We start from the raw sequence: 23,273 nt of genomic DNA, 5'->3' as shown, positions 1-23,273 counted from the left end.
ATACCACAAAGCCAGGTTTATCAGTTCCAACTGGACAGTACTCAGCTCTGGGTTTAGGTTCTCTAATCTTAATTCTTTTTGGTGGAACAGCCCACCGGACCAGAGTTAATACAAAACAATTACGGTACATTTGTCAGAAATATCGCTGTTAGATATTTCCCCAAATCTTTCAGCCCTGATACAAACTATCAAAGTAAAAAAAACAACAACTGTAACAACATGTTTAAACCTGAAAGCACTGGTCGACAAAAAATGAATAAATCTGAAGCTCTGTTTGTGCCACAGTGTGAACAAAAAACTTAAAACAACTCAAAATGCAAACTTAAAAGACAGAAATCCATGACTGAGAACACTATTCTTCACCCTCCTCCGCAAAACAAAATGAACTGCACAGATGAGCCGATTAACACCATCCAGTGCAGCGGTTTTACCTTAGGATGAGGGTCTTTTGAAGCCTTCTCCTTAACGGGGAAGCCATTCTTGAGAGAAACAAGAAGAAAGAAACTTCAGCACATTCACAACAGGACAACAACAGCCTTGTCTTCTGTTAAAAAGAGACGGTCCCGAGGCACCAGGGCGGGGAAAGAGCGAGAATCATGTTAGTTTGGTGCAAGCCGGAATAAATAAAATCATAGAACCCACTCGGGTTTGGACCCGCATGCTTGCTCGGTGGCGTCGAGCGGTTTTCCTGGCAGCGATGAAAGAAGGAAACGCAACCTCTTTGTGTTAGTTTGAAAAAGGCAATTCATTAAGATTCCACACAGAGCCGTGACGAACACCAACTCTCAGAAAGCACGCTCGGTGCCACAACAAACCCACCTCCACCATCTGGGTTTAGGATCTGGAGGAGAAAGAAGGCTTCAAAAAAGGACAGAGGTTAAAATTCTTATTCTCCACCCGAAAGAGAGAGGGAAGAGTGACAGTTGATTAAAAAACAAGAGAGATTTTGCGAGAAGGAGATTTTGCTTCATCACAGCAGCTTCATTACGTTGAGAAAGTGACTGATCCGCTTTGATAAATTCAGAGATCACTGGGTGAAATCTAATATATTTCAAATTCACAAGCATCACGCGAGACCTCAGAAAGGATGTGGATCACTGACGACCTAGAAACAAAACGAAGAGTAGGACGACAAACAATTTGTTGAAAAAGGAAGGTTCAATCAACAGATGCTTTATCATCTTTGGGTTTTAGACTTGAGACATAAATAAAATGATTTGTCAATGAAAACATGCAGTTAAAGCTGGAGTAGGTCATTTTTTTTAGGAAGCTAAAAATCCCCCACTCTCCCTCCACAGCCCTCCTTCCAAAACCACTTTCGCTATCCAGCTGAAGACATGCACTGCCGGGCTACAGCTGGAGGAGTCCCTGAGGATGCGATAGAGACAGAGGGAGCACTGGAGAGAGGATAGCAATGTGTTTTCTGCTTCTGTCTTTCTCAGTGTTCAGCAGGGAGAGCTCTTGTAGGAAGCGGTGGGACGTTCTCTGCTCTCTAACTTTCAGCATTGTGTGTAGAGCCATGTGAAGGTATACACAAGTACACCTGGAGACTGAGGAGTGCACATGTATTTAATGGTAGGCGGACAGACATAAAGGCCATCCGATGCCATGTTTACTTAACACCACAGCGTTTGATTCATCCGTCACTACAGGGAACTTAACTGCTTTTTACTTTGAGCAGCTTTAAATTGAACTAATTTTGATAGACGTTCTATTAAAAGAAACCTGAGTGCTCTGATGATCAAAGTTTTAAATAGAATAAAGACAGCGACATAATCCTCCGATTTCAAGCTTGCACCATAAAAAACAATTATGTGCAAAAGTCAGAGACCACTGTTCATTTCTTTAACAACACTCAAAACGGCCATTAAAGCAACTCTACTTCGTATTTGTGACTTTTTACCGTTTCAAAATCATTGTGACGCTCCACTGAGCCGTAACAGGAGAATAGAGCCCCTGTTACTGCTACTCTGGGCTCAGCACTGGAGAAACTCCATTATGTAACTTTAGGATACGGACAGTGAGCACTAGCAGCTCATTTGGATTAGATTTTTTATTCCTTTCTCAGTTTCAGTCTCTCTCCGGCTCCTTCCTGTAGTGGAAAGATGTTAAGACAAAGGAATGCAGCTTGATTTCTTGTTTTCAGCCTCAGGATCCTACACAATGCTGTATAATATCAATAATATTTCCTAAAAAGCAACTCATTAAAAAGACCATTTTAACAAGAAATTAAATAGTGAAACGTGGTCTCTGATATCTGCACACTCAGATCTCTTTCCAAACTCTGACCGATGTAATCATTGTATAACGTGGTTTTCAGAGACAGCGGAAAGGCTGTGTTAGTAGAAACTGAACTGGTCCGTTCACCATGTGCCTAGACTCACACCGTCAGTGAGAGGAGGAAACGCGTTTGTGAGTGACCCAGAGACAACTGAAATGTTCAGAAGATAAAGAAGTCTTACTTTGATTTGTGCAGATTCTAAGATGCTGGGGATCTGAGGCTTTTATAAGAAACAAACATGGGTTTGACTTAGCATCCACGTAATGCTAAGCGTAATAATTAACTGAGCAAGACAGTAATGATTAACTAAGAACATGTTTCAGGACACGGTGCAGTTCAGGATTAGGCTTAAAGTCGAGCTGAAATGAGAGCAGAGCGCGGTCCTGGTTCATATCACTGAAAACACACCTCCTCAGTGCAGTGAGCTCTTCAACCACATGGCGACGTCACAGAGAGTGTGCAGGACGGGCAACTTTTATAAATCAGTCCTATCACTGCACATGTTCACTCTGATCAATCAAAACTCTGCATTAGCTCACGGTCAGTACCGTGGTGAATGACTCCAGAGTCTACTCCTCACCACACGGTCAGGAACAAGAGCAGGAGATGTGCGTTTCGCTTGCTACCAATTACCATGACCCTCTACCTTATGTTGAGATTAGACTACAAGACATTTTTCTCTTTCACGACGTTCACTCAGTCAGATTAGAGTTAAACATTTGTGCCATGTTCTGTTCGGGACAGTCGTGACACTACACGTTTGACTCGGACCACTCTTAATTCACATCATTACGTGAGTTAGGTTGTCGTCGGGAGGTGGGTCTAATAACACGGCTGATCAGAACTGCTGTGTTTTGTTCTGAAAGTGGAGGGTGCCTGGGTGTTACAGAGAGGACAGTATGGACTATCTCCTACAAAGAGAACCTGAGGTAATGTGTTACACGGGGCAGGGCAGACACTCATCGCTGCTCTTTGGTTATGTCACACCACACGAGCACCTCTCATCCCCTACGTTCATATTTGTTTTTGACGGCTAAATTCATGTAACCAGGTCCCGGCATTAAGCACCTGGGCTATGAGGCCTGGGGTCCGACTGGGTCCATCGATTCTGATGAGGGTGGGATAAGAGACATTACATCCTTCAGGGGACACACGGTTGGACCCAGATCTAGGCTGAAGGGCACAGAGGAATGATGCTGACACTTGGAATGAGATGAAACTGATTTTGTTCTGAATCCTGAATCATTTAAACAACAGTTCGTAAAAAGTGTCATTTCAGAAAAAAAGGGGTTGAACACTTTTGGAACGCCAGCTTTCCACCTTCCAATCAAATCTCAACGTTTAAAATCATGCCTCTCCCACATTTACTCCGCGCCCCAACGTCACGTCCCGTGTCGACTTTAAGTCTTGTCCAAAAAACTGACCCACTGTTTAATTTTGGAAAAGAAATCAATTAGAATAAGGGCATTCATTATTTTCATTTGATTTCATGTGATTTTCATTATTTCAGATTACATTAGGATAATTAATAAATCTAATTTACGGTGTTTTCTGATCACAAAGTGTCTCAGATCTGCTGTGCTGCACCACTGTGATTTGGCTAGCGCCTTCTGGAAACAGAGTTTGAGTTCTCAGCTCTAAACGAGCCAGGTGTGAAAGGCGGCCACACTGCATTTACTCACAGGAAGGTTCTCCTTCTGCTGCAGGGCTGCCTTCTTCTTCCAGAGGCGATCGCGGAGCTCGCTGACGCGCTTGTCCATGGCGGCCACCTCCTGGTTCTTCTTGTTCAGGTTCTCCCTCTGGTGCTGCAGCTTGGTGTTCTGCTCTTGGTTCATGTTGTTCCTCAGCTGCGTGCAAGAGGATATCGTATTATATTTTAGGTTCAAATCACAGCATCTAAATTACATCACTCCTTCGACACAGAGGTGTATTTCAAAACATTCCTGAGTCAGAGGAAACCATTAACACGGTCTTTCTTCTCTTCTGAGAAATGTTTACACAAAGTTGTGTACAGAAAATATGAACCCAGATCAGCCATAAATTGACTTTAAACACAGAGAACACACAGGAAGTGAGTCTGTGTGACACACAAGTGGTAAATGTATATAAACGGATCAGCCAAAACATTAAAATGCCTTCCTCTCCATTCTCTCAGCTACACGGACCACACTGGGGAACTATGTACTTCTACAGTTATAGTCTGCTCATCATAATCTGTTAGTTCCTTACGAATTTCTACACTTGATTCACATCTTTACTGTAATAATTTCACCTGTAATAAGTCATCTATATTATAAAATAAATGCTTTTACATTCAACCGTCATAATGCATCTTTAAAGAGGACTCTCCAGTTTCTTAATGAAACGTCTGTGACCTGCTTTAGTCCAAACCCCACGAGCCCCACAGCAGTGTTCTCCCCCTGTGTAAACAGCCCTGTTCAGAACGCCCGCTTTCAGCACCTGTTCCTTTAAATGATAATGAGCCGCTCGCTGTTCACCCCGACCCCGAGCGCACAGCAGTGAGGAGCGAGGAGCAGAAGCTCTGGTTTTTAGCGTTTTCACTCAGTTCTCTTTCTTAATTCTTGCTTTCTCTGTTTTTACTCAGTGCTCTTATTTCTCCGCTCTCGTTGTGTCTATTCTCCTGAGTTTAACCTTGTTTTTGTTATCTCATAAACACGGATCCAGCGCTGTGATTGGACAGACTCAGTGTATGGGTTGGTGGGCTCCAGATTAACAGAGAAATGTTCTTTGTCTAAAGCGAGCCAAGTTAGGTAATAAAGGACAAACATGTTTTAGTGCACAAATGAGGTACACTATGCTCCCTTTAAACCTTCAAGGACAAATGCCTTAAACAGAACTGAAGGAATCCCAGGCCCCTCACCTGCAGCTCTCTGTAGAGTCGGTCCAGCTCAGCCACGGAGCTCTGGTTGTCGTGAACAGCGTCCAGCTTCCCGTTCTTCAGCATCTCCAGCTGCCGGCTGAGCTCCTCTACTTTGGACACGGCCACAACAAGCTCTCGCTGTTTCTGCTGGAACAGGTTGTTCATCTGCTCTATCTCCTCCACTGGAAAACAGAAATAGAGAGGACACAGAGGCTTGATTAGTCTGAAGTAGCAGTCTCTGAAAAGTGGCTGCATGTATTTCATTTCTCCAATTCTGTGTTCTAGAATGCCTAACTGAAGTTCACATGTCCTCCCTCAGGAAGCCTGCCTACACACTCAGGGTGAACTGTGCTCAGAGATAATTTTATTAATTAGATAATAATAACAGAATCATATTGAAAAAATGATTTTCAAGGTCCACGGGAACACTGCCCAGTAGAACAGCTGATGAGTTACAACCTCAGTACAAATCTAATCCCAAACGTGGACAATATCAAAGATAAAATAAACATTAAATCTAGTTAAAAATTTGAAATAATGTTAAAGGAAAAGAAAACAAGGACAAAAAATATAAAGAAAACAATAAGAGGGAAGCTACAAATATATGAATTCATCAAAAATTAAGTCAGTGAGAGGATGTTGTACTGTACACTGAAGTAAAGTGTATGTGTGTCAGAGTCTATGTGAGAACCTTAGCAGCTACTTTCTGGACATACAACATTTTCAGTCCACGGCTGGAAGATGAAAGAGGATTGAACTACAGCGTTAAAGCCAGTAGTTAAGGCCTATTCACACAGAGTATGATTTTTTCGCACTAAAAAACAGATTTGTAACGTAGTAAAACCTTCAAACCAAGTGTGATGTGTTTCTTTGTCTCTGAAATCGCGGGAGAACACTGGAAGAAGAAAAAGCAATGGATTCGTGGAGTTGGAGCGATTCTGAATTTATCATTTTAATTTAAACACTGCAACTAAACACACAATGAAGCCACCTGAGTCTCCAGAACAGCGCGGGGTTCAGAAGTGTTTTTGAATCTCACTGGGGGCGTGTGAGGCTCTGCTTCTGTGTGTTCCTCCTCTCAGTGAAAGGGATTATATTTTTTAAGCGCCGTAGTTTAGTACTCAGATTGTCTTTGTTAACTTTTGTGTTGGTGACTGTCTGTGAGGAGTTGGTGTATTCTCCCCGTGTCCGTGTGGGTTTCCTCCGGGTGCTCCGGTTTCCTCCCACAGTCCAAAAACACACGTTGCAGGTGAATTGGCGACTCAAAAGTGTCCGTAGGTGTGAGTGTGTGAGTGAATGTGTGTGTGTCTGTGTTGCCCTGTGAAGGACTGGCGTCCCCTCCAGGGTGTGTTCCGGCCTTGCGCCCAATGATTCCAGGTAGGCTCTGGACCCCCCGCGACCCTAAATTGGATAAGCGGTTACAGATAATGGATGGATGGAACTTTTGTGTTGGGAAAAGCTGCTATGAACATGTCAAACTGTTCCAACGGCATCTTCCTGGTCATTTGTTTGGGCTACAACCATGACAACAGCGCTCTGACTGGTCTGTCTCATTTTAACACATCCGTAAAAAAACGCAGAAAATAGAACAGGTTCTAATTCAGAATCTGATCCAACACCACAGTCAGTTTCAGGCTCTGTGTAAAAATCTAACTCAGCCTTTACTCTGTTGGATCTGTGTTGCTTTTCTGCACTGAGTGTTGTTTCAGAAGCAAAGGCTGTCAGGAAACTAGTTCCACCTCTTCTGCTTACCCAGTTTTCCATTGCTGATTCGCTTCTGCTCCACCTGGCCCTTCAGGGCTCGCACTTTCTTCAGCCGAGACTCCTGCTTCTCCACGTTGTCCCTCAGGCGCTGCAGCTTTTCCTGCTCAGAGGCCTGCTGCTGCTGCCTCTGCTCTTGCTGCTTCAGGTAGCGCAGACGCTGCTCCTGTGTTACACAGTCAACAGGTTTTAGAAGTCAGTGTGTGCTTGAAAAACATGGTAAAGCATTCAAATTTTAGTGCAAGAGAATGGGCATGTGCTGTGTATCTAAGTACCTTTATATCATTTATAAATCATGGATAAGGGAGATATTTGAAAATGCTTTGCTGCTGATATAAATATCCTCTCTGCTCACAGTTCATCTTTAAATCCACTGAAGCGTCTCACCCAGACAAGAGGCGCCACTAGCGTCAGCTTTATGTTTTTTAGCTGCTGTTGGACACAAGCCAACTCAACCTCTAACTCTAAATCTCTCTCACACACACACACACTCGGCAGATCTTATCCCCTTCAGACCCAATCAGAGTGAACATGTCCAATGAAATGTGGAGAATAATTTCCAAAACACTCTTTGAGTGCAGTGTCATATACACTATATTTAATATCAGAATCAGCTTCACAGTATCAGATCCTGCAGGGGGTGCTCACGTGCTCATATTGTGACTGTATGGGATTTAGAAGTATTGTTAATTTATTTATTTATTTTCTGTATTAAGTCTGAATTTTGGCCCTGTTTAACAAAGCCTACATTGTCCAAAATTGTACCAGCTGATAATAATCGAGACAAATGAGTGTTTCACAGACTTCATGAACAGAAACATGACACTGCAGCGAGAGAGAGCTGAGAATCCACATGGCATTGGTGTCAATTTTCAGGCTCTACATGTGAAACCACAGCCATTTAAATCCAAGGCCAGCATTCAAATTCTGAACGGATGTTTGGTTTTCACCCAAGCAAATAGTCACTTCCGACTCCTGTTTGTTCAGATCTTCCTTCACACATCGCTCCACTGCAAACTTACACAGAAGTAGCTTTGATACTTCTACATCTCCTGTTTCTTTACCTTCGAGGCCAGGAGCTGCTGCTGGGCATCGATCTGCTGCTGCTGTCGAGCTGCCATCTCCTGCAGCTCTGCCAGAGTCATGTCCATCCGAGGAGCTGCTACCTGCAAATTCCAAAAATACCTCAACATCAGTGAGGTGAAAAAACACAGCATTGTGTGTGTGTGTGAATTGTGGGGACATTACATACACTCCTATACGTTTTGTGGAGTCTCTTCCTTATGTACTACTAGCCCTAAATCCTAACCCTAACACTAACCTTAAGCTAAACCCCTAAACCCAACCCCTAAAACCTAACCCATCCTTAAAACACACCTTCAGCTCACAATGTTATGACTACATTGTGGGGACCCCACAAGTCCCCACAATGTGAGTGTGTGAACAACTAAACTCTGGTAAACACACACACACACACCCACATCATAAAAGTCTCTCACAAAGCTCAGGTTTCAGCAGAAGAGTTCACATGAGAGTTAAAGCTTTGTGGAGTTTCAGTTGTCTTCCGTAAACACTCTTGCCCTCAGTGCGTTTCCTTCCATAAATATTTAGTTTTATTGCAGAACAGAAGTGAGTGAAACACCAACATCCACGAAAAACACCTCAAGAAAGTCAGAGCATATTCTCCATGGAAAACTTCTGAAGGAAAACTATCTTTGAAGATGTCAGCTCACCCCATTCTCCATTCTTCTATCGGACGGTCCTTTTACTCCGTTCCTCTTCTGCTCCACACCCCTGGCGTTGCCTGGAGAAACAAGCAGCTCGTTTTCTTAGCACGCACCATACGACCTGACTTCCTGTAATTAGCTTTGATCTGTAAAATGTTTTGAAATTTTAAAACAACAAATTTTATAATAATTTATTCATTCATTCATTATCTGTAACCCTTATCCAGTTCCACCTTTACCTTCACCTGATGATTCCAGGTGGGCTCTGGACCCACCGTGACCCTGAACTGGATAAGGGTTACAGATAATGAATGGATGGATGGATGGAAATCTTGAGAACTTAATAGAGCTTCAGCTACCGGCTGCTTCTCACCATCACCCAGACCCGGTGGAACCTGCTGATGTTCCTTATCAAGCCTTATTCATGTATTTGAACTGATGAGGACAGTACAGTAGAACGACGTCTGTGTTTTTGTTAAAGAGGGGAACGTTCTAGTTGTTTGAGAATGTCTTTAAAGTATTTTAATGAAGTGTGTTATCACATATACGTTGAATGTAAAATGCAGCTAATGAGGGGAAAAACAATGCCTTCTCTGGTTTGAAAAGACGTGGGGCTCACAGCACAAAGAGGAGAGGGGTCAGAAGCAGGTTAGCAAAACACAAGCTGCTTAAAATTAGCAACTCGACAGGGCACACCAGAACAAAGAGGACAGTGTAGACCTTTAACTGGCTGTGACCCTCAGATTTACCACGGTTCTCTGACCTAGTGGACAATAGCGTTCACTGAGGCCAGTAGCCCAATCACAACCTGTGGCCAACGATTAACTCCAGCATTTACATAACGTGCATAAGCTACTTTCACGGATTGCTTCAGATCAAGGTTAATAGGGACATACTAGGAAAAAATATCTGTTTTGAGGGCAATAGCTCATTAATGCATGGATCTGGAGCTCACCCACACACTGTGAAAGTGAAAACACCCAGTCAGGTCTTTGTGCTGCATCTTACGTAGACAACAGGCACTTCTGTTGGCCCGCCCCTTCATCTGAGTCTGTCCAATCACAGCGCTGAATAAGCGTTTGTGAGAACTGGTTTATGAGTAAAAACTGAGAAAATGAGAACAGAGTAAAAACAGCTATTTAAATGGAAAAAAAAGATAAAATAAAGATTTAAAAAAGATATTCTGCTCCTCACTGCTGTGCACTCAGGGTCGGGGTGAACAGTGAGCGGCTCATTATCATTTAGGGCTGTTTAGAGAGGGGGAGAACGCTGCTGTTTTTTGTTGTGATGTTTTGACCAAAGCAGGTTACAGAAGTTTCTTTAAGAACCAGAAATATGTGCCATTTAAAGCAAGGAGCAAGGCAATCACAGAAGAAAGTACCCAATCTAGAACAACTCCCAACATGGAGATGAGTCATAAATCTCACAAGGGGATCTGGAAAATTAAAGCAATATTGTCTCCAACTTCAAAGTGTTAACCTAACTCTACAGCCCTGAAGTCATCATCTTAAACTCCATGTAAACTTCAGTCTCCCTCTCCCAGGCAGGGAAAATTATTAAGCGCTATCCGCCAAGGTCATCCAGACCCTCTTTTCCTTTGTGTTGTGATTGAAGATTCCTCCGGGGCGTGTTCACTCACCTGCCTCGCGGCCTGGCACTCGGTTGTGCCGCAGGAAAAAGCGAACCTCGGCCCTGTGCGACCCCCAGCGCTGCAACAGCTCCAGCATCCTCTCGCCCTCTCCCACGGCTCGCTCTGCACAGAGACACAAAGACACAGACAGGTCAGCTCACGCCACCGGCTTCTCGGAGCAGGATGGAGGTGAAAGACTGCTGACACACGCTGCAGGTGGAAGGCGTGGGCAGAAGTGCTGACAGAGAGGAGATGATTTGAAGGGCGTCATGTGGGATTTTAAAGAGAACGGTGTTCATTAAGTTTAACAAATTATAAAACACCAATGACTTTGTGGAGCAGGGCTATGAAGGAGAAGGTCAGTGAAAGGAGGTCAGGTCATGAACTAAATCCTTACAACACTTTAATAATTCTAAAAATGGTGATGATAGAAGTGATGCACAGTGATATCAGAAACGGCAGAAATTAGCTTTTTTAAAGATTATCGGCATCTGGCTTATGCTCAGATTATAAACGAATCATTTATGAGGCTGCCGACTGATTTCTACATGTTCTTCACAGACTGATAAACGTGTAGAAATACACTGTCTCTGATTGTTCCCCCCCTGACTCTGTGACTTATTACTGCACTCTACTAGTTTGAATATTTGTACTATTTTATGTAGTTTGTTAATATAAATAACAGTTTAAAGCTCTGAACAGTCTCTATAACGTCCACTTTAGTTAATAACGGTGGATAACTATTTTCTCAAGACACCTTTCATTTTATTGTGTGTGCGCAGTTGGAGAAAAGCAAAAATATTCTGCAAATAAAAGTTACAATCTGTCTATAAGGTGTGATCTTACCTTTCTGTATTTAATAACTGTGTATATCAGCATCAGAAATCCCATATCGTGCTTCTATGTAAGTTTTGGAGAAGGATAAGATGTGATATAATAATGTAAAAAGGCCTACATTAGGAAATATGTACGTGCATTTATTATTATTCACTTTTAATAAAACAATGTGTGCTGTTTGCTATTGTATGTTTATTTACTTATGGTTTAAATGCTGCACATTTATTTATATGTTTCCAATATTTATTTATTTATTTTTTAACTGAGTGTTTGTTCCATTCAGTGCGGGCTGCTGTGTGAAATTGTACTGGCTCTAGTTTCCCGAGGCTAGTAAACCTCGTAGGTTACATGTTAATAAATAACTCTGAAGAATGTGTACACATGTAAAGAGTATTTTCATTCCATGAGCCGGGACAAAAGAGTGTAGCGTGTTAATGGCCATTCTGCCCTTAAAGACAAAGCCCGACCTAGTTCAGCTCAGGATTTGGTGTCAGTGAGTGAGCTGGTGCTGTGTTAGCACCACAAAGCAGCCACTGCTGGATTAGGTTTACAGTGAGACTAAGCTTTCTCCGGTTTCACCAAACTGTGCTGTGAGCGCTCACTCGCTCAGGAGACACACTTTCTCGGGAGGATTCCTGTGAATGCTGCAGAACTGCTTCAGCTCGACTGATCGCCGTTCTACACGGCCGCCTCTCAGAGCTGACTTGCATTTTAGCTCATCCCCCTTGTCATGAACCACGCCAGCATTTAGGAGGTTGTTATTGTTCAGGAAACACAACCTTGCTCTCGAGTCACAGCCACGCCGCGTTCACGTTCACGCGGTCACACCCAGAGAAAGGCTTCCCGTCTGTGATGTCAGCCACATCGATAAACACTGTGGGACTTCAAGGCCCTTCCAAGCACTCGAACCGAGGGCTCGCGGCCTCTCTGCTCGCTGAAAAGACAGTAGCCATGGAAACCAGCCACAGCGAAATCTCAGGCACTTCAGCGTTGAGAGTGCTTAAAGTCTGAGGAACACAAAGCACGGACCCTTGGGTCGCCTCACGGTCCTTAATCCAGGACTCTGCAAAAGCACCAGCAGCTACAATCTCAGCTTTAGACGAACACGGAGATCGCCGGAGTCCATCTCATCACAACAAAGACAGGGATCAGGAAATGATCATATCATCCCACAATATGGTCATAGAGAACATCGGCTAGAGCTGTAACAATATTTACATTATCGACTTATTGTGATACATATGAACCATAACTCGAGTTTTTACTGACCTCGATACTAGATCAGGGGTCGGAAACCCTCTTTGATCCCTCTGATGCGGCTCAGCTTTTAAAAATAATTAATTAGTATTTAATTAAAATGTATTTTATTTTGGTTCATTCATTTTCAAAATGTAATTCTATGAAGATTATGGCGATCTTGTAACATCTAAAATATTTTAATATTTAAAATATTTTGTCGCTCTTAACACACCTCACAACTTCCAACGTGCGACACCCGCCAGTGTGCGGTTTCTTGAACTTTCTGACCGCTGACTGCACGGTGCCAGTAAAATAATGACGGCACGCTGAGAGAGGACAGCGTTGTTGTTTGATGCCAGTGGATAATTTAAGTTCGCATTTGTTTTCCCCATTACTACAAGGACTACAAATAGACATTGAGTATTTTACTTAACCGTCAACACAACGAGTTAAAAATGTTTTGTTGAATGCAGAAATGTTATTTCATTTTCTCTGCAGTCGTTCATTAATTGTAACACAGCGTAGTTTGTTTATACAGAGCACAAAGGCAAAAAACCCTGTTATGCGCAGTGTTACTTCATTTAGCCACCGGTTTTGTGGCTCCCAGTGTTTTCTTTACTGTGTGAAACAGGTCCAAATGGCTCCGAGTGGTAAAGGTTGCCGACCCCTGGTTTAGATCAATCTAATAATCCCAGATATTTTAGTCAGTTGTGCTGTTCATGTTCTCATACACACCATTATTTCATTTGGGTTAAAACTGTAGTTTTATTTTATTTCAGTTTTACTTTAGGATGTTTAAACATATATTGTACTCTTATGTCTGAATACTCTCATCACTGCTGTGGTAAAGGCGTATGATGCGTTATTATGATGCTAAACCTCCACAGGTAAAGGTGTGTAGGTCTGAAGTTAAAGCGTTGTTGAAGTGACGGAAGGGAAACGGAGTGGGGTTTCACTGTGCACTGCCCTGTTTTCATTTCCAATTTGATTTTACAATCACATCTACAAACCAAAACACAAAATAAAGACTTAGGAAAGTATTTTTAAAAATGAACTGATTCCAAAATGCCAATGATTATACAAAGGCTGCATATAGACCCCTTCCTCCGAGTCATAATCCCTTATAAACATGGGCTCTCCAATTAGAAATATGCAAATGCAGCTGGAGTAAGTTGAAGACTGCAGGTGATCTGCACTGAAGCAGCTTCGTTTATACACAAGTGAAATCAAACTGATAAAGACTTGTTATAAAAAGTAACTCATTTACAGTATTTCGCAGATGCTCTTTTCCAGGGTGAGTTACATGTAGTTTTTGAGTTCAGTCAGAGTTTGTATCCGAACAAGGACAAATAGTTTAGAGTCAAAAATACCCTTGAGCTCAGACACTGCCAGAACAGGCCAGGGCTGACACCTAGAAGGAAATATACAGTGATAAACACAGCATATGTGTCACACATAGTCAGGCGTTCATACCCAAGAAGAAGGTAGAGGGTTGAGCAGGGCGTAAGTGCAAATACGAAGCACTAATTTACACAAGTTTTCATGAATGGCATGTTATTTATTTCTAAACAGGTTCAGAAAATGAAAATGCTTTTCAAATGTATCCTGTCGGTTCAGATTGAGATTTAATTTCAAAACTGGCATGGAAAACCTCAGAGTGTGTGTGTTTTAGCTGTTCACACCACCACAGAAACACACATAAAGAGACACATTTGGGACACTTTTACACTCTGTCTGAATGTAGTTCTAGACTCATCACTGGTCTTTCCTCTCACCTGAGCCTCTCCACATCTCGGCGAGGTGACAGTCGGACTCTCCAGGTTCCTTGCAGAGCTCCACCACATCACGGCACACAGTTTCTGGAGTGACGGGCACCTCCGTAAAATGCTGGTCATTGTTACTGAGGTACACAGTCAAGAACATCTGCAAAACACAAAGACAACATTAGAAGGTGCTGAATAAACATCTGAGAAGAAAGGCAGGTGCCTGTGCATCCAATATCTGTTTCCATAGCTTGTGTTTTGTCCACACAGATGTCCCAGCCCTGAACGAGTTTACTGACCCTCTCAGGATCAGATACCAGGGTCCACGTTCAGGGTACAAGTAATACAGTAATAAAAAAAATGCCCACTACATGTTAAAATCCATATCCTTCGGACAGATGCAGCAGATTTTGGAAAAGTGCTGAAGAATATTTGAGAACACCTTTCTGTTTGTGGTGTGTGAAACTGGAATGAGAGCACCCCCTACCACCAGTTACATAGTGCAGTTTCTGCAGTGCTGAGCCCAGAGTAGCAATGATAGAAGCTCAATTCTCCCTATTACAGCTCAGTAGAGCATCTGTGGAGTACTTTGAAGGTTAAAATACCAGGCAACACTGCCGTATAATAAGAGAGTCCTCAAACATCAAATGCCATTCACCGCAGCTGAGAGACCAGAACAAAGCCAGGTCTGGTTAAGGCCTTCCTGTGGTGTTACAGCTGTGGTTTCAGTGATGTTAAGGTATGGTGGTATATAAAAAAAACTCAAACTCTACAGGAAATTAAACACAGATAATTAAAAAAGAAAGAAAAATAGGTTGGTTCTATGTGCTTTAATCCAATACCAATAACAACAAGTGGCATAAGAATAGGAAAAAGGACCTGGAAAATGAAAAGGAAAGAGTGAGATGCTCCACAAAAACTGCCAAAGGATCACATTATCGTAAGCCCCTCTCAACATATGGTCACTCTACCGTCATAAAGCGGTCACTGTGTCACTTAATGCCACATATCCGTCCACGAAACAGCTCAGGAACAACATAAGAGGATTTAGAGGGACATGATCCAGATCAGATCATCTAATAATCTGAGCTCGCATTAACAAGGGCACAGCTATCACAGAGGTACTGCCTGAAGTTATCCATCGGTGCCTCGGAGCTCAGGAGATGCCTCATTGCACCTCATCCCCGACCTGGCTGATCAACCGAGGGGCCACACGGTATTACAAAAACCATCAGCCACTACTGTGGCCCGCTGCTCCGGCAAATGATACACTCTGGTGTTCTCCGGTGAACTGGCCCCCACATCTTTCCACCAGTTTTGATGGGAACCAAGGACACATCACCAGTGGGTGGGCGCTGTGGGGCTGCGTTCTAGCGCTGTGTCTGAATTCAGCTCCAGAGCCAGAGATCAAGGGATAGAGACAGGACAGAGCCATGGTTTATCAACTGTTTACAGCGTGGTCAGATCACAGTTAGATATGATACACATGTGGAAATGATGCAGAGTTCTGTTAAAGTTGCAGAGCTGTCTGTTGAGAACAGTGGAGAACAGTCGCCTCGAGTCGCATTGAACACAGCCCAGAAACACACACAGCATTCTATTTCCTTGTGATTTCTTTCCAAATCAGGACTCATAACTCATTTCCCATTTTCCCGTTACAGAAGGAGAACCTCCACAGATGCGTCTGGTTCTCTGGTCTTTACCCAGAACCCCATGGAGAATGATATGACACACTGTAAATGACCCGTCCAGCTCCATTGCACCATAAGACATTATTTAAGGCTCTGATCTCTTTCTGGAGCTTCTTTATCTCAACTCGCCTATGGATGCCATCACGGTTCTTGCTGAATGAGAGATTTTTCCTTGGTTCCAGATTGGAATGAACTTCTGCGATTCAGCAACCTATTTGTGTTGGTGGAAATGCACTGAATGTTTCCAAATTATGAACAGGAAATTAACCATTTCCTTGTTGATGGAAAAGGACCGTCAGTCTTTCAACAGACGCGACCACACACGACAACAAAGTAAAGAGCTACAGCATGGGTTTATCTGCTGTAAAAATGTATAAAATCCCTAGGACAGTGTACAGGAGGAGTAGGTCAACGATGTCAAAGACGGCAATGCCTCTGAAGAACTGGATCAGCCTTTAAAAGAGAAGAGAGGGAGTGCGAACCTAATTACAGTAGATTGAGGCCAGCTCCATTCACTCAGCACTAAATTTAATGATCCACGAACTGCCCATGCAGGACTGCACTGGATGAGTTGGCAGTTTGTGGTAGATGCATGTGACCTTCATCTTGATCCAACAGCATGAAATATCGCCCATACACCCCACAACCAAAGAGAGCACTGGGGCAACGAGAGAGAGAGACAGAGACATGAGAGAGAGAGAGCGAGAGACATGAAAGTGGAAGGAAAGATTTGGGCCATCTTCTCTGAATGACACATTATGAAAAACTCCCATGTTCGGTGCATGTTCACATTAATGTTGACATCTGGAGCCCACCAACCCAAACACTGTGAAACAAGACCTTCAGTTTCCTCTGTGCTACCCAAGTCTGAAAACACAAAACGAGCCGTTCTGATTCAGCTCCTTCTGACGTCAAGTGCAGAGACTATAGTATTGCCCCGCCCCCTCATCTGAGTCTGTCCTATCACAGCGCTGGACCCGTGTTTACATGAGAGCACAAAGACGAGGTTAAACGCCGCAAAACAGACACAACGAGCGCGGGGAAATAAGAGCACTGAGTAAAAACGGAGAAGAAAGAGAACAGAGTGAAAACGGCTAAAAACCAGAGCTTCTGCTCCTCGCTCCTCACTGCTGTGCGCTCGGGGTCGGGGTGAACAGCGAGCGGCTCATTATCATTTAAAGGAAGAGGTGCTGAAAGCGGGCGTTCTGAACAGGGCTGTTTACACAGGGGGAGAACACTGCTGTGGGGCTCGTGGGGTTTGGACCATAACAGGTCACAAAAGTTAAACACGGCTTACACCACAGTGCACACCCTGGCCTTAGTTGGATCTATTAAAAAAAATAGAATTACACACTTCAACATGATGGTTCTTCCAAGGGTTCACCTGTAATGAAAAATGTTTCTGAATAGAACCCTGAACCATTTGCATGATTAAATGGTTCTTTTTCATCATGAAGGGGTTCCTCAGATTGATGGAGAATGGGTCCTATATAGCACCTTTCAGAAAAGGGTTCTGTACGGTACCAAAAACAGTTCCTCTATGTTACAATATCATGTTTGTTACAATAGAGGAACTGATTTTTGGTCCACATAGAACCCTCCTCTAAAAGGTGCTGTAGAGAACCCTTTATAGCACATTCTCCATCAGTCTGAAGAACCCCTTCATGATGAAAAGAACTATTAAATCATGCAAAGTTTGCATATTCAAGGTTTCATACTGCACCATTTTCTTTACTAAAACACACAGAGTGTGTGTACACAGAACTCTCAACACAAAACTCACTCTGAGAAAAACTGAAAACACACTGCATCCAACAAAAACACGGCACAGCGACAAATTACAACTTATTTGTAATTAAATATTCATGAGCACAGCTGCTTCCAAAGGGAACCGACAGCACTGGCTCTTCAACAAGCCACTCCCCTACAACTGAAAATGACAATCTTACAGGGCACATAAACACACTCCACTCTGTTGCAGGTACAAAGCAATTTCCGCAGGTGTGTACTATTACTTGTGGTGTCTAGACTAGGCTTCACTGATGAAAGCTGCAGCCGAGATCCACTTCGGGGCAGTTCAAAGGCCACAGCTGGGGCCACACAGCGACTGTAGGGCACCTCCGGCTCACAACAGCATCATACGCTGCATACAGCTTTACATCAGGTGTACAAGTACGTTTTAGAGTGTTTTTATTAGTGTATAATTGTATTTTTTTTTAATTTGTACTGTTGTGTAGTATTAATATTCACAATTCTCATTTTATTAAAAAAACGAACCTCTTTATCTCGTCTAAACCCACACTCACACGGACTTTTGGACACAGTATTGTCCCCAAGAACAGAACAAACCCATCACAGTCTTCTGCAGCTTTTTCCTGATGGAGCTCAGAACCAACGCAGCGCCCAATAAACTCTTCACTTTTCACACGGCTTCATTTGTAGGTTCTTTTTTTGTTGAATAAGATAACAACTGTAATTTTTAATATAACACAGTCACCGTAAAAGGACAAAAGAACAGCGAGCGGCTCATTATCATTTAAAGGAAGAGGTGCTGAAAGCGGGCGTTCTGAACAGGGCTGTTTACACAGGGGGATAACACTGCTGTGGGGCTCGTGGAGTTTGGACCATAACAGGTCACAAAAGTTAAACACGGCTTACACCACAGTGCACACCCTGGCTTTTGGACACAGTATTGTCCCCAAGAACAGAACAAACCCATCACAGTCTTCTGCAGCTTTTTCCTGATGGAGCTCAGAACCAATGCAGCGCCCAATAAACTCTTCACTTTTCACACGGCTTCATTTGTAGGTTCTTTTTTTGTTGAATAAGATAACAACTGTAATTTTTAATATAACACAGTCACCGTAAAAGGACAAAAGAGTGGAGTATGATTGAAACTTAAATTACAATTTGTACATCACAAAATACACTTTAAAACATATTCACGTAATACAAGGGCATCACAAAATTTCATACATGATGCTACGCTGTACAATCCTTGGTGTCCTCAGCATCCACCTGGACGACGTGGCAGCCGAGGACACCCTGTCACTCTCACACACCTGTGGACAATGTCACACGCTCACCTAGTTACTCACGATGGTGGATAATTTCTCACTCACTCAGACTCCCATGTCCCATGTAAACTACAAGCAGCTCTGAAGTCACAGGCTGTGCCTGAACTCCTGGGAACAGGCTTATCTGGCCTTGCAGGGTCCATCAGGCACGTGGAGCTCAGCTGGGTTTGGAGACGCATAAACACAAAGAGCCGACAGCAGGAAGAGTCACTCCCACAGATTAAACAGAAGACAGAGATACTGGGAAACGGATGTGAAGGCACAGGGGAGCTGCCCTCGGCAAGACAGCTCTCGAGGAAGCGCTTATTAAACTCTTACCGATAATTACAACAAAAAAAAAACAACTTATAAAGCAGCCACTTGCTGAGGAATGTATATGGACCACACTCTTTTCCCCTTGGGGTCCTTGGGTGAGCAAAATGTTCTATATAAATGTAACAATATTTTATGAATATTATTATAATGGGAAGTAGAGGTTTCTGCTTTGGAGAGAATTGTTAAAGCTCCATTCACAACACAAGAGAAACGGTCCAAATCTGACATGTTCACATTGTCTTTTTAAATTTGACCTAAATCCTAAACTGAACCGCATTCAAAAACAAAGAAATCTTAACGTTCTCTGACCAGAGAGAAACTCTGGACATGTTCTGTCCCAACCACTTTTACACTGAAATAAAGAAGTGGGCATATACTGCACTGGGAAACAAGCTCTTCTCATCTTCTCTTCTTTAAAAATGCTTTATACAAATATCCACACGGTTTATTCACTCATAGAATGACAGGAAAGTTGATTAACAGCCTCTGTTCCACCAAAGGGCCAAACGGTTATGAAGGCAGTGCTGTACCGTTCTGCTCCGCTGCCAATCAATTTGCTGTGTTGCCAAATCGGGACCAGGAAGTGCGTCTAGTACGAATTAAGCAACAGTTCTTATCGTAGGATGTGTCCAGTCGCACGTTCCCTCCCTGATTTCACAGAGGTAGAAAATATGCACGCTAACCAAACAGAAAATAAATACTTATGATGAAAAGATGTTGAGCCAATCAGCGGATTCCTACATCATTCAGCACTTCCACCGAGCGGTTCTGTGGCCCCAAGCTGGGTTAGGTTTGTAATGGATTGACTCGACTCACTTTTAGCTGGTCGTTTTTCCACTAGCACAGCTGTGAAATGGAATCTGTGACATCGCAAAACCCTATATCTAATGGAAACAGGGCTTAGAAAACCACACGAGCGGTAAAGTCTGATGCTGTTTGCTTGTTGTGTATCGCCGTGTTGTTGTGGTTTTTTTTGGACTCAACTCGGCTCCATCCCCCAGTTCTCACAGATCAGTTTTCCTTGTTGCACGTTTGTATTTTACCTTCGAGTCAACACCACAAAAGCATTATTTATGAGATTCATCAAGAACTCGTCTTAGGAAGGGCTCCAGTCAAGCCCATCAGCAGCAAATACGCTGAGGCTAACGTTAACTCCTACCTTGTGAGAAAGTAACAAATAAAAATTAATCCATCATTAAATCAATAGTAAAGACATTGGACGAGCGTGACTCAGTCCGATGGTGTGGTCTGTCACAGTCAATCTCAATTTACTGCTCTTGTATAAACTCAATTTTCTTTTGATCAAGTCAAAGAGGAAGGCTGACAGAGCAGAAAAACGAGAGAGAGAGAGAGAGAGAGAGAGAGAGAGAGAGAGAGAGAGAGAGAGAGAGAGAGAGAGAAACTGCAGTATCACAAAGGGAATCCAAGTGCATTAACCTCAGGTTACACATGGACACTGCTACACAGGAATAAATCAGTCTGTACATTTTACCACATACAGGTATCTCCAAGTTTTCTAAGAGCACAGTGCCCCTCTGAAACTTCACAGAACGCCGTTTCTGTGCATTAGAAATCAGCGCGACAATACAAAACCTATCACATCTCACATTTAGGACTGGCATCATAGTAAACAACTACTAAAACAAACATCCTCTCAAAAACTCAGCTAACGTTCATCGTACCTGTGGCACAGAGTCAAACCGCTGTTGTGTTAGAGCAGGAGACAGTGTGAAGGCAGCGGCCCATGTACAAACCCAAACCCAGCAGAGTCCGGAGCCCTGGGGACCAGCAGCACAGCCAGAAAAGCAGAGGTCATCCAAAGCAAAAACAGCAAAAACAGCAGGCACAGTGTCCTTGACCACGCCCAACCGGCAAAAACAGCAGCAAGAGGACACGGAGAGAGAACGCGCCAATCACAGTGGACTTCACATAACTTCATTATATTTAAATCAGCACAAACAAAGACAGAGTAATTCCACTTTATATTTTATAGCACTTTATATTCTTTGCAACACTAGACAATCACCTCAACACACACCAAGTGCAGCCTCCACACGGATGACGCAACAATACTAAGATTCACTCACGAAACAAATTCACCCTGGATGTCACATCTTCCCTGCATCGTAAAGGTGAAAGCCTGAGGTTTTCTGGTGCATTACCACTACTCTACTGGACTCTACTATCCGTTTCATCTCTGGTTTGTTTCCAATCCCGCAGCTCCTCCCAGAAACATATCGTGTGTCGTCTCAAAACCCTGTTAGACTTTGGAAACCAGCACAATGGCAGCAGTAATGTTAAGTGGTAGTGGTGTTGTTATTTGGGACTGAACATCTCACAGCTCCGTCATCGATTTAGAAAGATCAGTAGAGTTTGCTCCTTATTGTTGCAGTGATCCAAGGAGCGTTTGAACCTCTTCAAAAGAGCATGGCGTAATTTTACGAGCTGCCGTCGTGAGTCGGATAAAAACAAACATGATCTCTGCTGCAGCTGGAGATTTTACAGATAGAGAGTTGGACTCTCTCTGGACGATCAGCGCTCTGCAAGGTTTACACGCCACGGTTTAGTCCCTACTCGACTCGCTCTGAACCACGAGAGTACAGCCACTAAACAAGAACCCGCTTCCAGAACCAGATTGACCTGACAGAAACACGAATAGAATCGAGTACACTAGAGGCCATGCAGTGGAAAAGCATCAAGTGTGAAAACATGTTAATCTCAGTTCTGAAGAAGTGGACTGAACTCAATTCTGGTGAAATGTAGTCAGAAAAACAAAGGCTGGGACATTTCTGCATGAGTGAGCTGGCAAACACCCACAGGATCTTCTTATAGCCACAGCCATCTCCTCTGATAACAGCACACTGCTTAGCCAGGATCATTAGAAAAGCAGAGACTTATGAGCTACGGAGAGTGAAGGATTACAAACAAGCTTTGTCAGCCGTTTCAGTGGAATACGTCTCGGAAAAGAAGAGCAGCTCTTATCAGAGTTTAGCAGCAGTCTATACACAATACACTCTCCCCACACAACACAGTAAAAGCTTCTTTGTTCCACTGTGTTTAGCCAAGAACAAGAGTGTATTTACACCACCCTTGCAGGCCTACAGTGAAAGCCATCACCCAGTAAAACAGGCTGATGGTGGCTGGCTGAGCTGATAACAAAAACGTGAAGTAGCAGAAGTAACAGGTCTGTGAAGCTTCTGAACCATCCAGGTCAATGATCTGTCCGAAGAGAGGCAGGATACCTGGTGTAATCCAGAAAGATGATCATCTTCCATGTCATGAGTTTCCAGATTACACCACAAATCTACTCCTACAACTGGAAGTGGTCCATTAAGCATCCAAAGCGGAGATAATTCTTGATGAGAAAAGAATCATCTGCAATTACATGACTCATCTTAAAGCTGTAAAGCAAATTCTCCAACACTTCTCTGAGAATTAAGAGTGTCAAAGTGTTTACCTGACACACCATTTAGGATTTACACAGTTCTGGTTCTTAATGAAGCGTCTGTGACCTGCTTTGGTCCAAACCCCACGAGCCCCACAGCAGTGTTCTCTTCCTGTGTAAACAGCCCTGTTCAGAACGCCCGCTTTCAGCACCTGTTCGTTTAAATGATAATGAGCCACTCGCTGTTCACCCCGACCCCGAGCGCACAGCAGTGAGGAGCGAGGAGCAGAAGCTCTGGTTTTTAGCCATTTTCACTCTGTTCTCTTTCTTCTCCGTTTTTACTCAGTGCTCTTATTTCTCCGCGCTCGTTGTGTCTGTTTTGTTGAGTTTACCCTCGTCTTTGTGCTCTCAGATAAACATGGGTCCAGCGCTGTGATTGGACAGACTCAGATGAGGGGGTGGGGCCATTCTAAAGTCTCTGCACTTGACGTCAGAAGCGGAGCAGAATCAGAACGACTTGATTCTGCAATACTGAACAAGAGATTTCATCATAATGTATCTCCTTTAAGCGTTGTGAGAAACGTTTTGCATGGACTATGACAACTTAAATATGAAAATTCATCACTAAAACAGACACAAACCAAATAAACTAGATCTTGTGCTTTGTGTCTTGGAGAACAAGCTCT

The 23,273-nt window shown here is 43.2% G+C and overlaps 1 protein-coding gene across 7 annotated transcripts in view; it reads right to left on the bottom strand.

Annotated features, from left to right (window-relative positions):
* tp53bp2a (tumor protein p53 binding protein, 2a) overlaps positions 1–23,273 on the bottom strand; it is a 39,785-nt gene that overhangs the window by 14,315 nt on the left and 2,197 nt on the right. For 2 of the 7 annotated variants that reach the window (XM_066662293.1, XM_066662298.1), the window contains exons 2-10: positions 14,132–14,279; positions 10,290–10,403; positions 8,657–8,727; positions 7,988–8,089; positions 6,915–7,089; positions 5,163–5,344; positions 3,964–4,128; positions 2,463–2,501; positions 432–479 (exon numbers count right to left, since the gene is read on the bottom strand). In XM_066662293.1, coding sequence (XP_066518390.1) covers positions 432–479; positions 2,463–2,501; positions 3,964–4,128; positions 5,163–5,344; positions 6,915–7,089; positions 7,988–8,089; positions 8,657–8,727; positions 10,290–10,403; positions 14,132–14,279 — 1,044 coding nt within the window. Of the gene's footprint in view, positions 1–431; positions 480–2,462; positions 2,502–3,963; positions 4,129–5,162; positions 5,345–6,914; positions 7,090–7,987; positions 8,090–8,656; positions 8,728–10,289; positions 10,404–14,131; positions 14,280–20,884; positions 20,906–21,289; positions 21,311–23,273 lie in introns of those variants that run through there. The other 5 variants (XM_066662296.1, XM_066662300.1, XM_066662294.1 and 2 more) reach the window with 4 other exon arrangements.

Source organism: Hoplias malabaricus, chromosome 2, assembly GCF_029633855.1.
Source record: "Hoplias malabaricus isolate fHopMal1 chromosome 2, fHopMal1.hap1, whole genome shotgun sequence".
Classification (NCBI taxonomy): Eukaryota; Metazoa; Chordata; class Actinopteri; order Characiformes; family Erythrinidae; genus Hoplias; species Hoplias malabaricus.
Note: the sequence above shows the minus strand (reverse complement) of the source record. Positions and strands in the feature narration are given on the sequence as shown.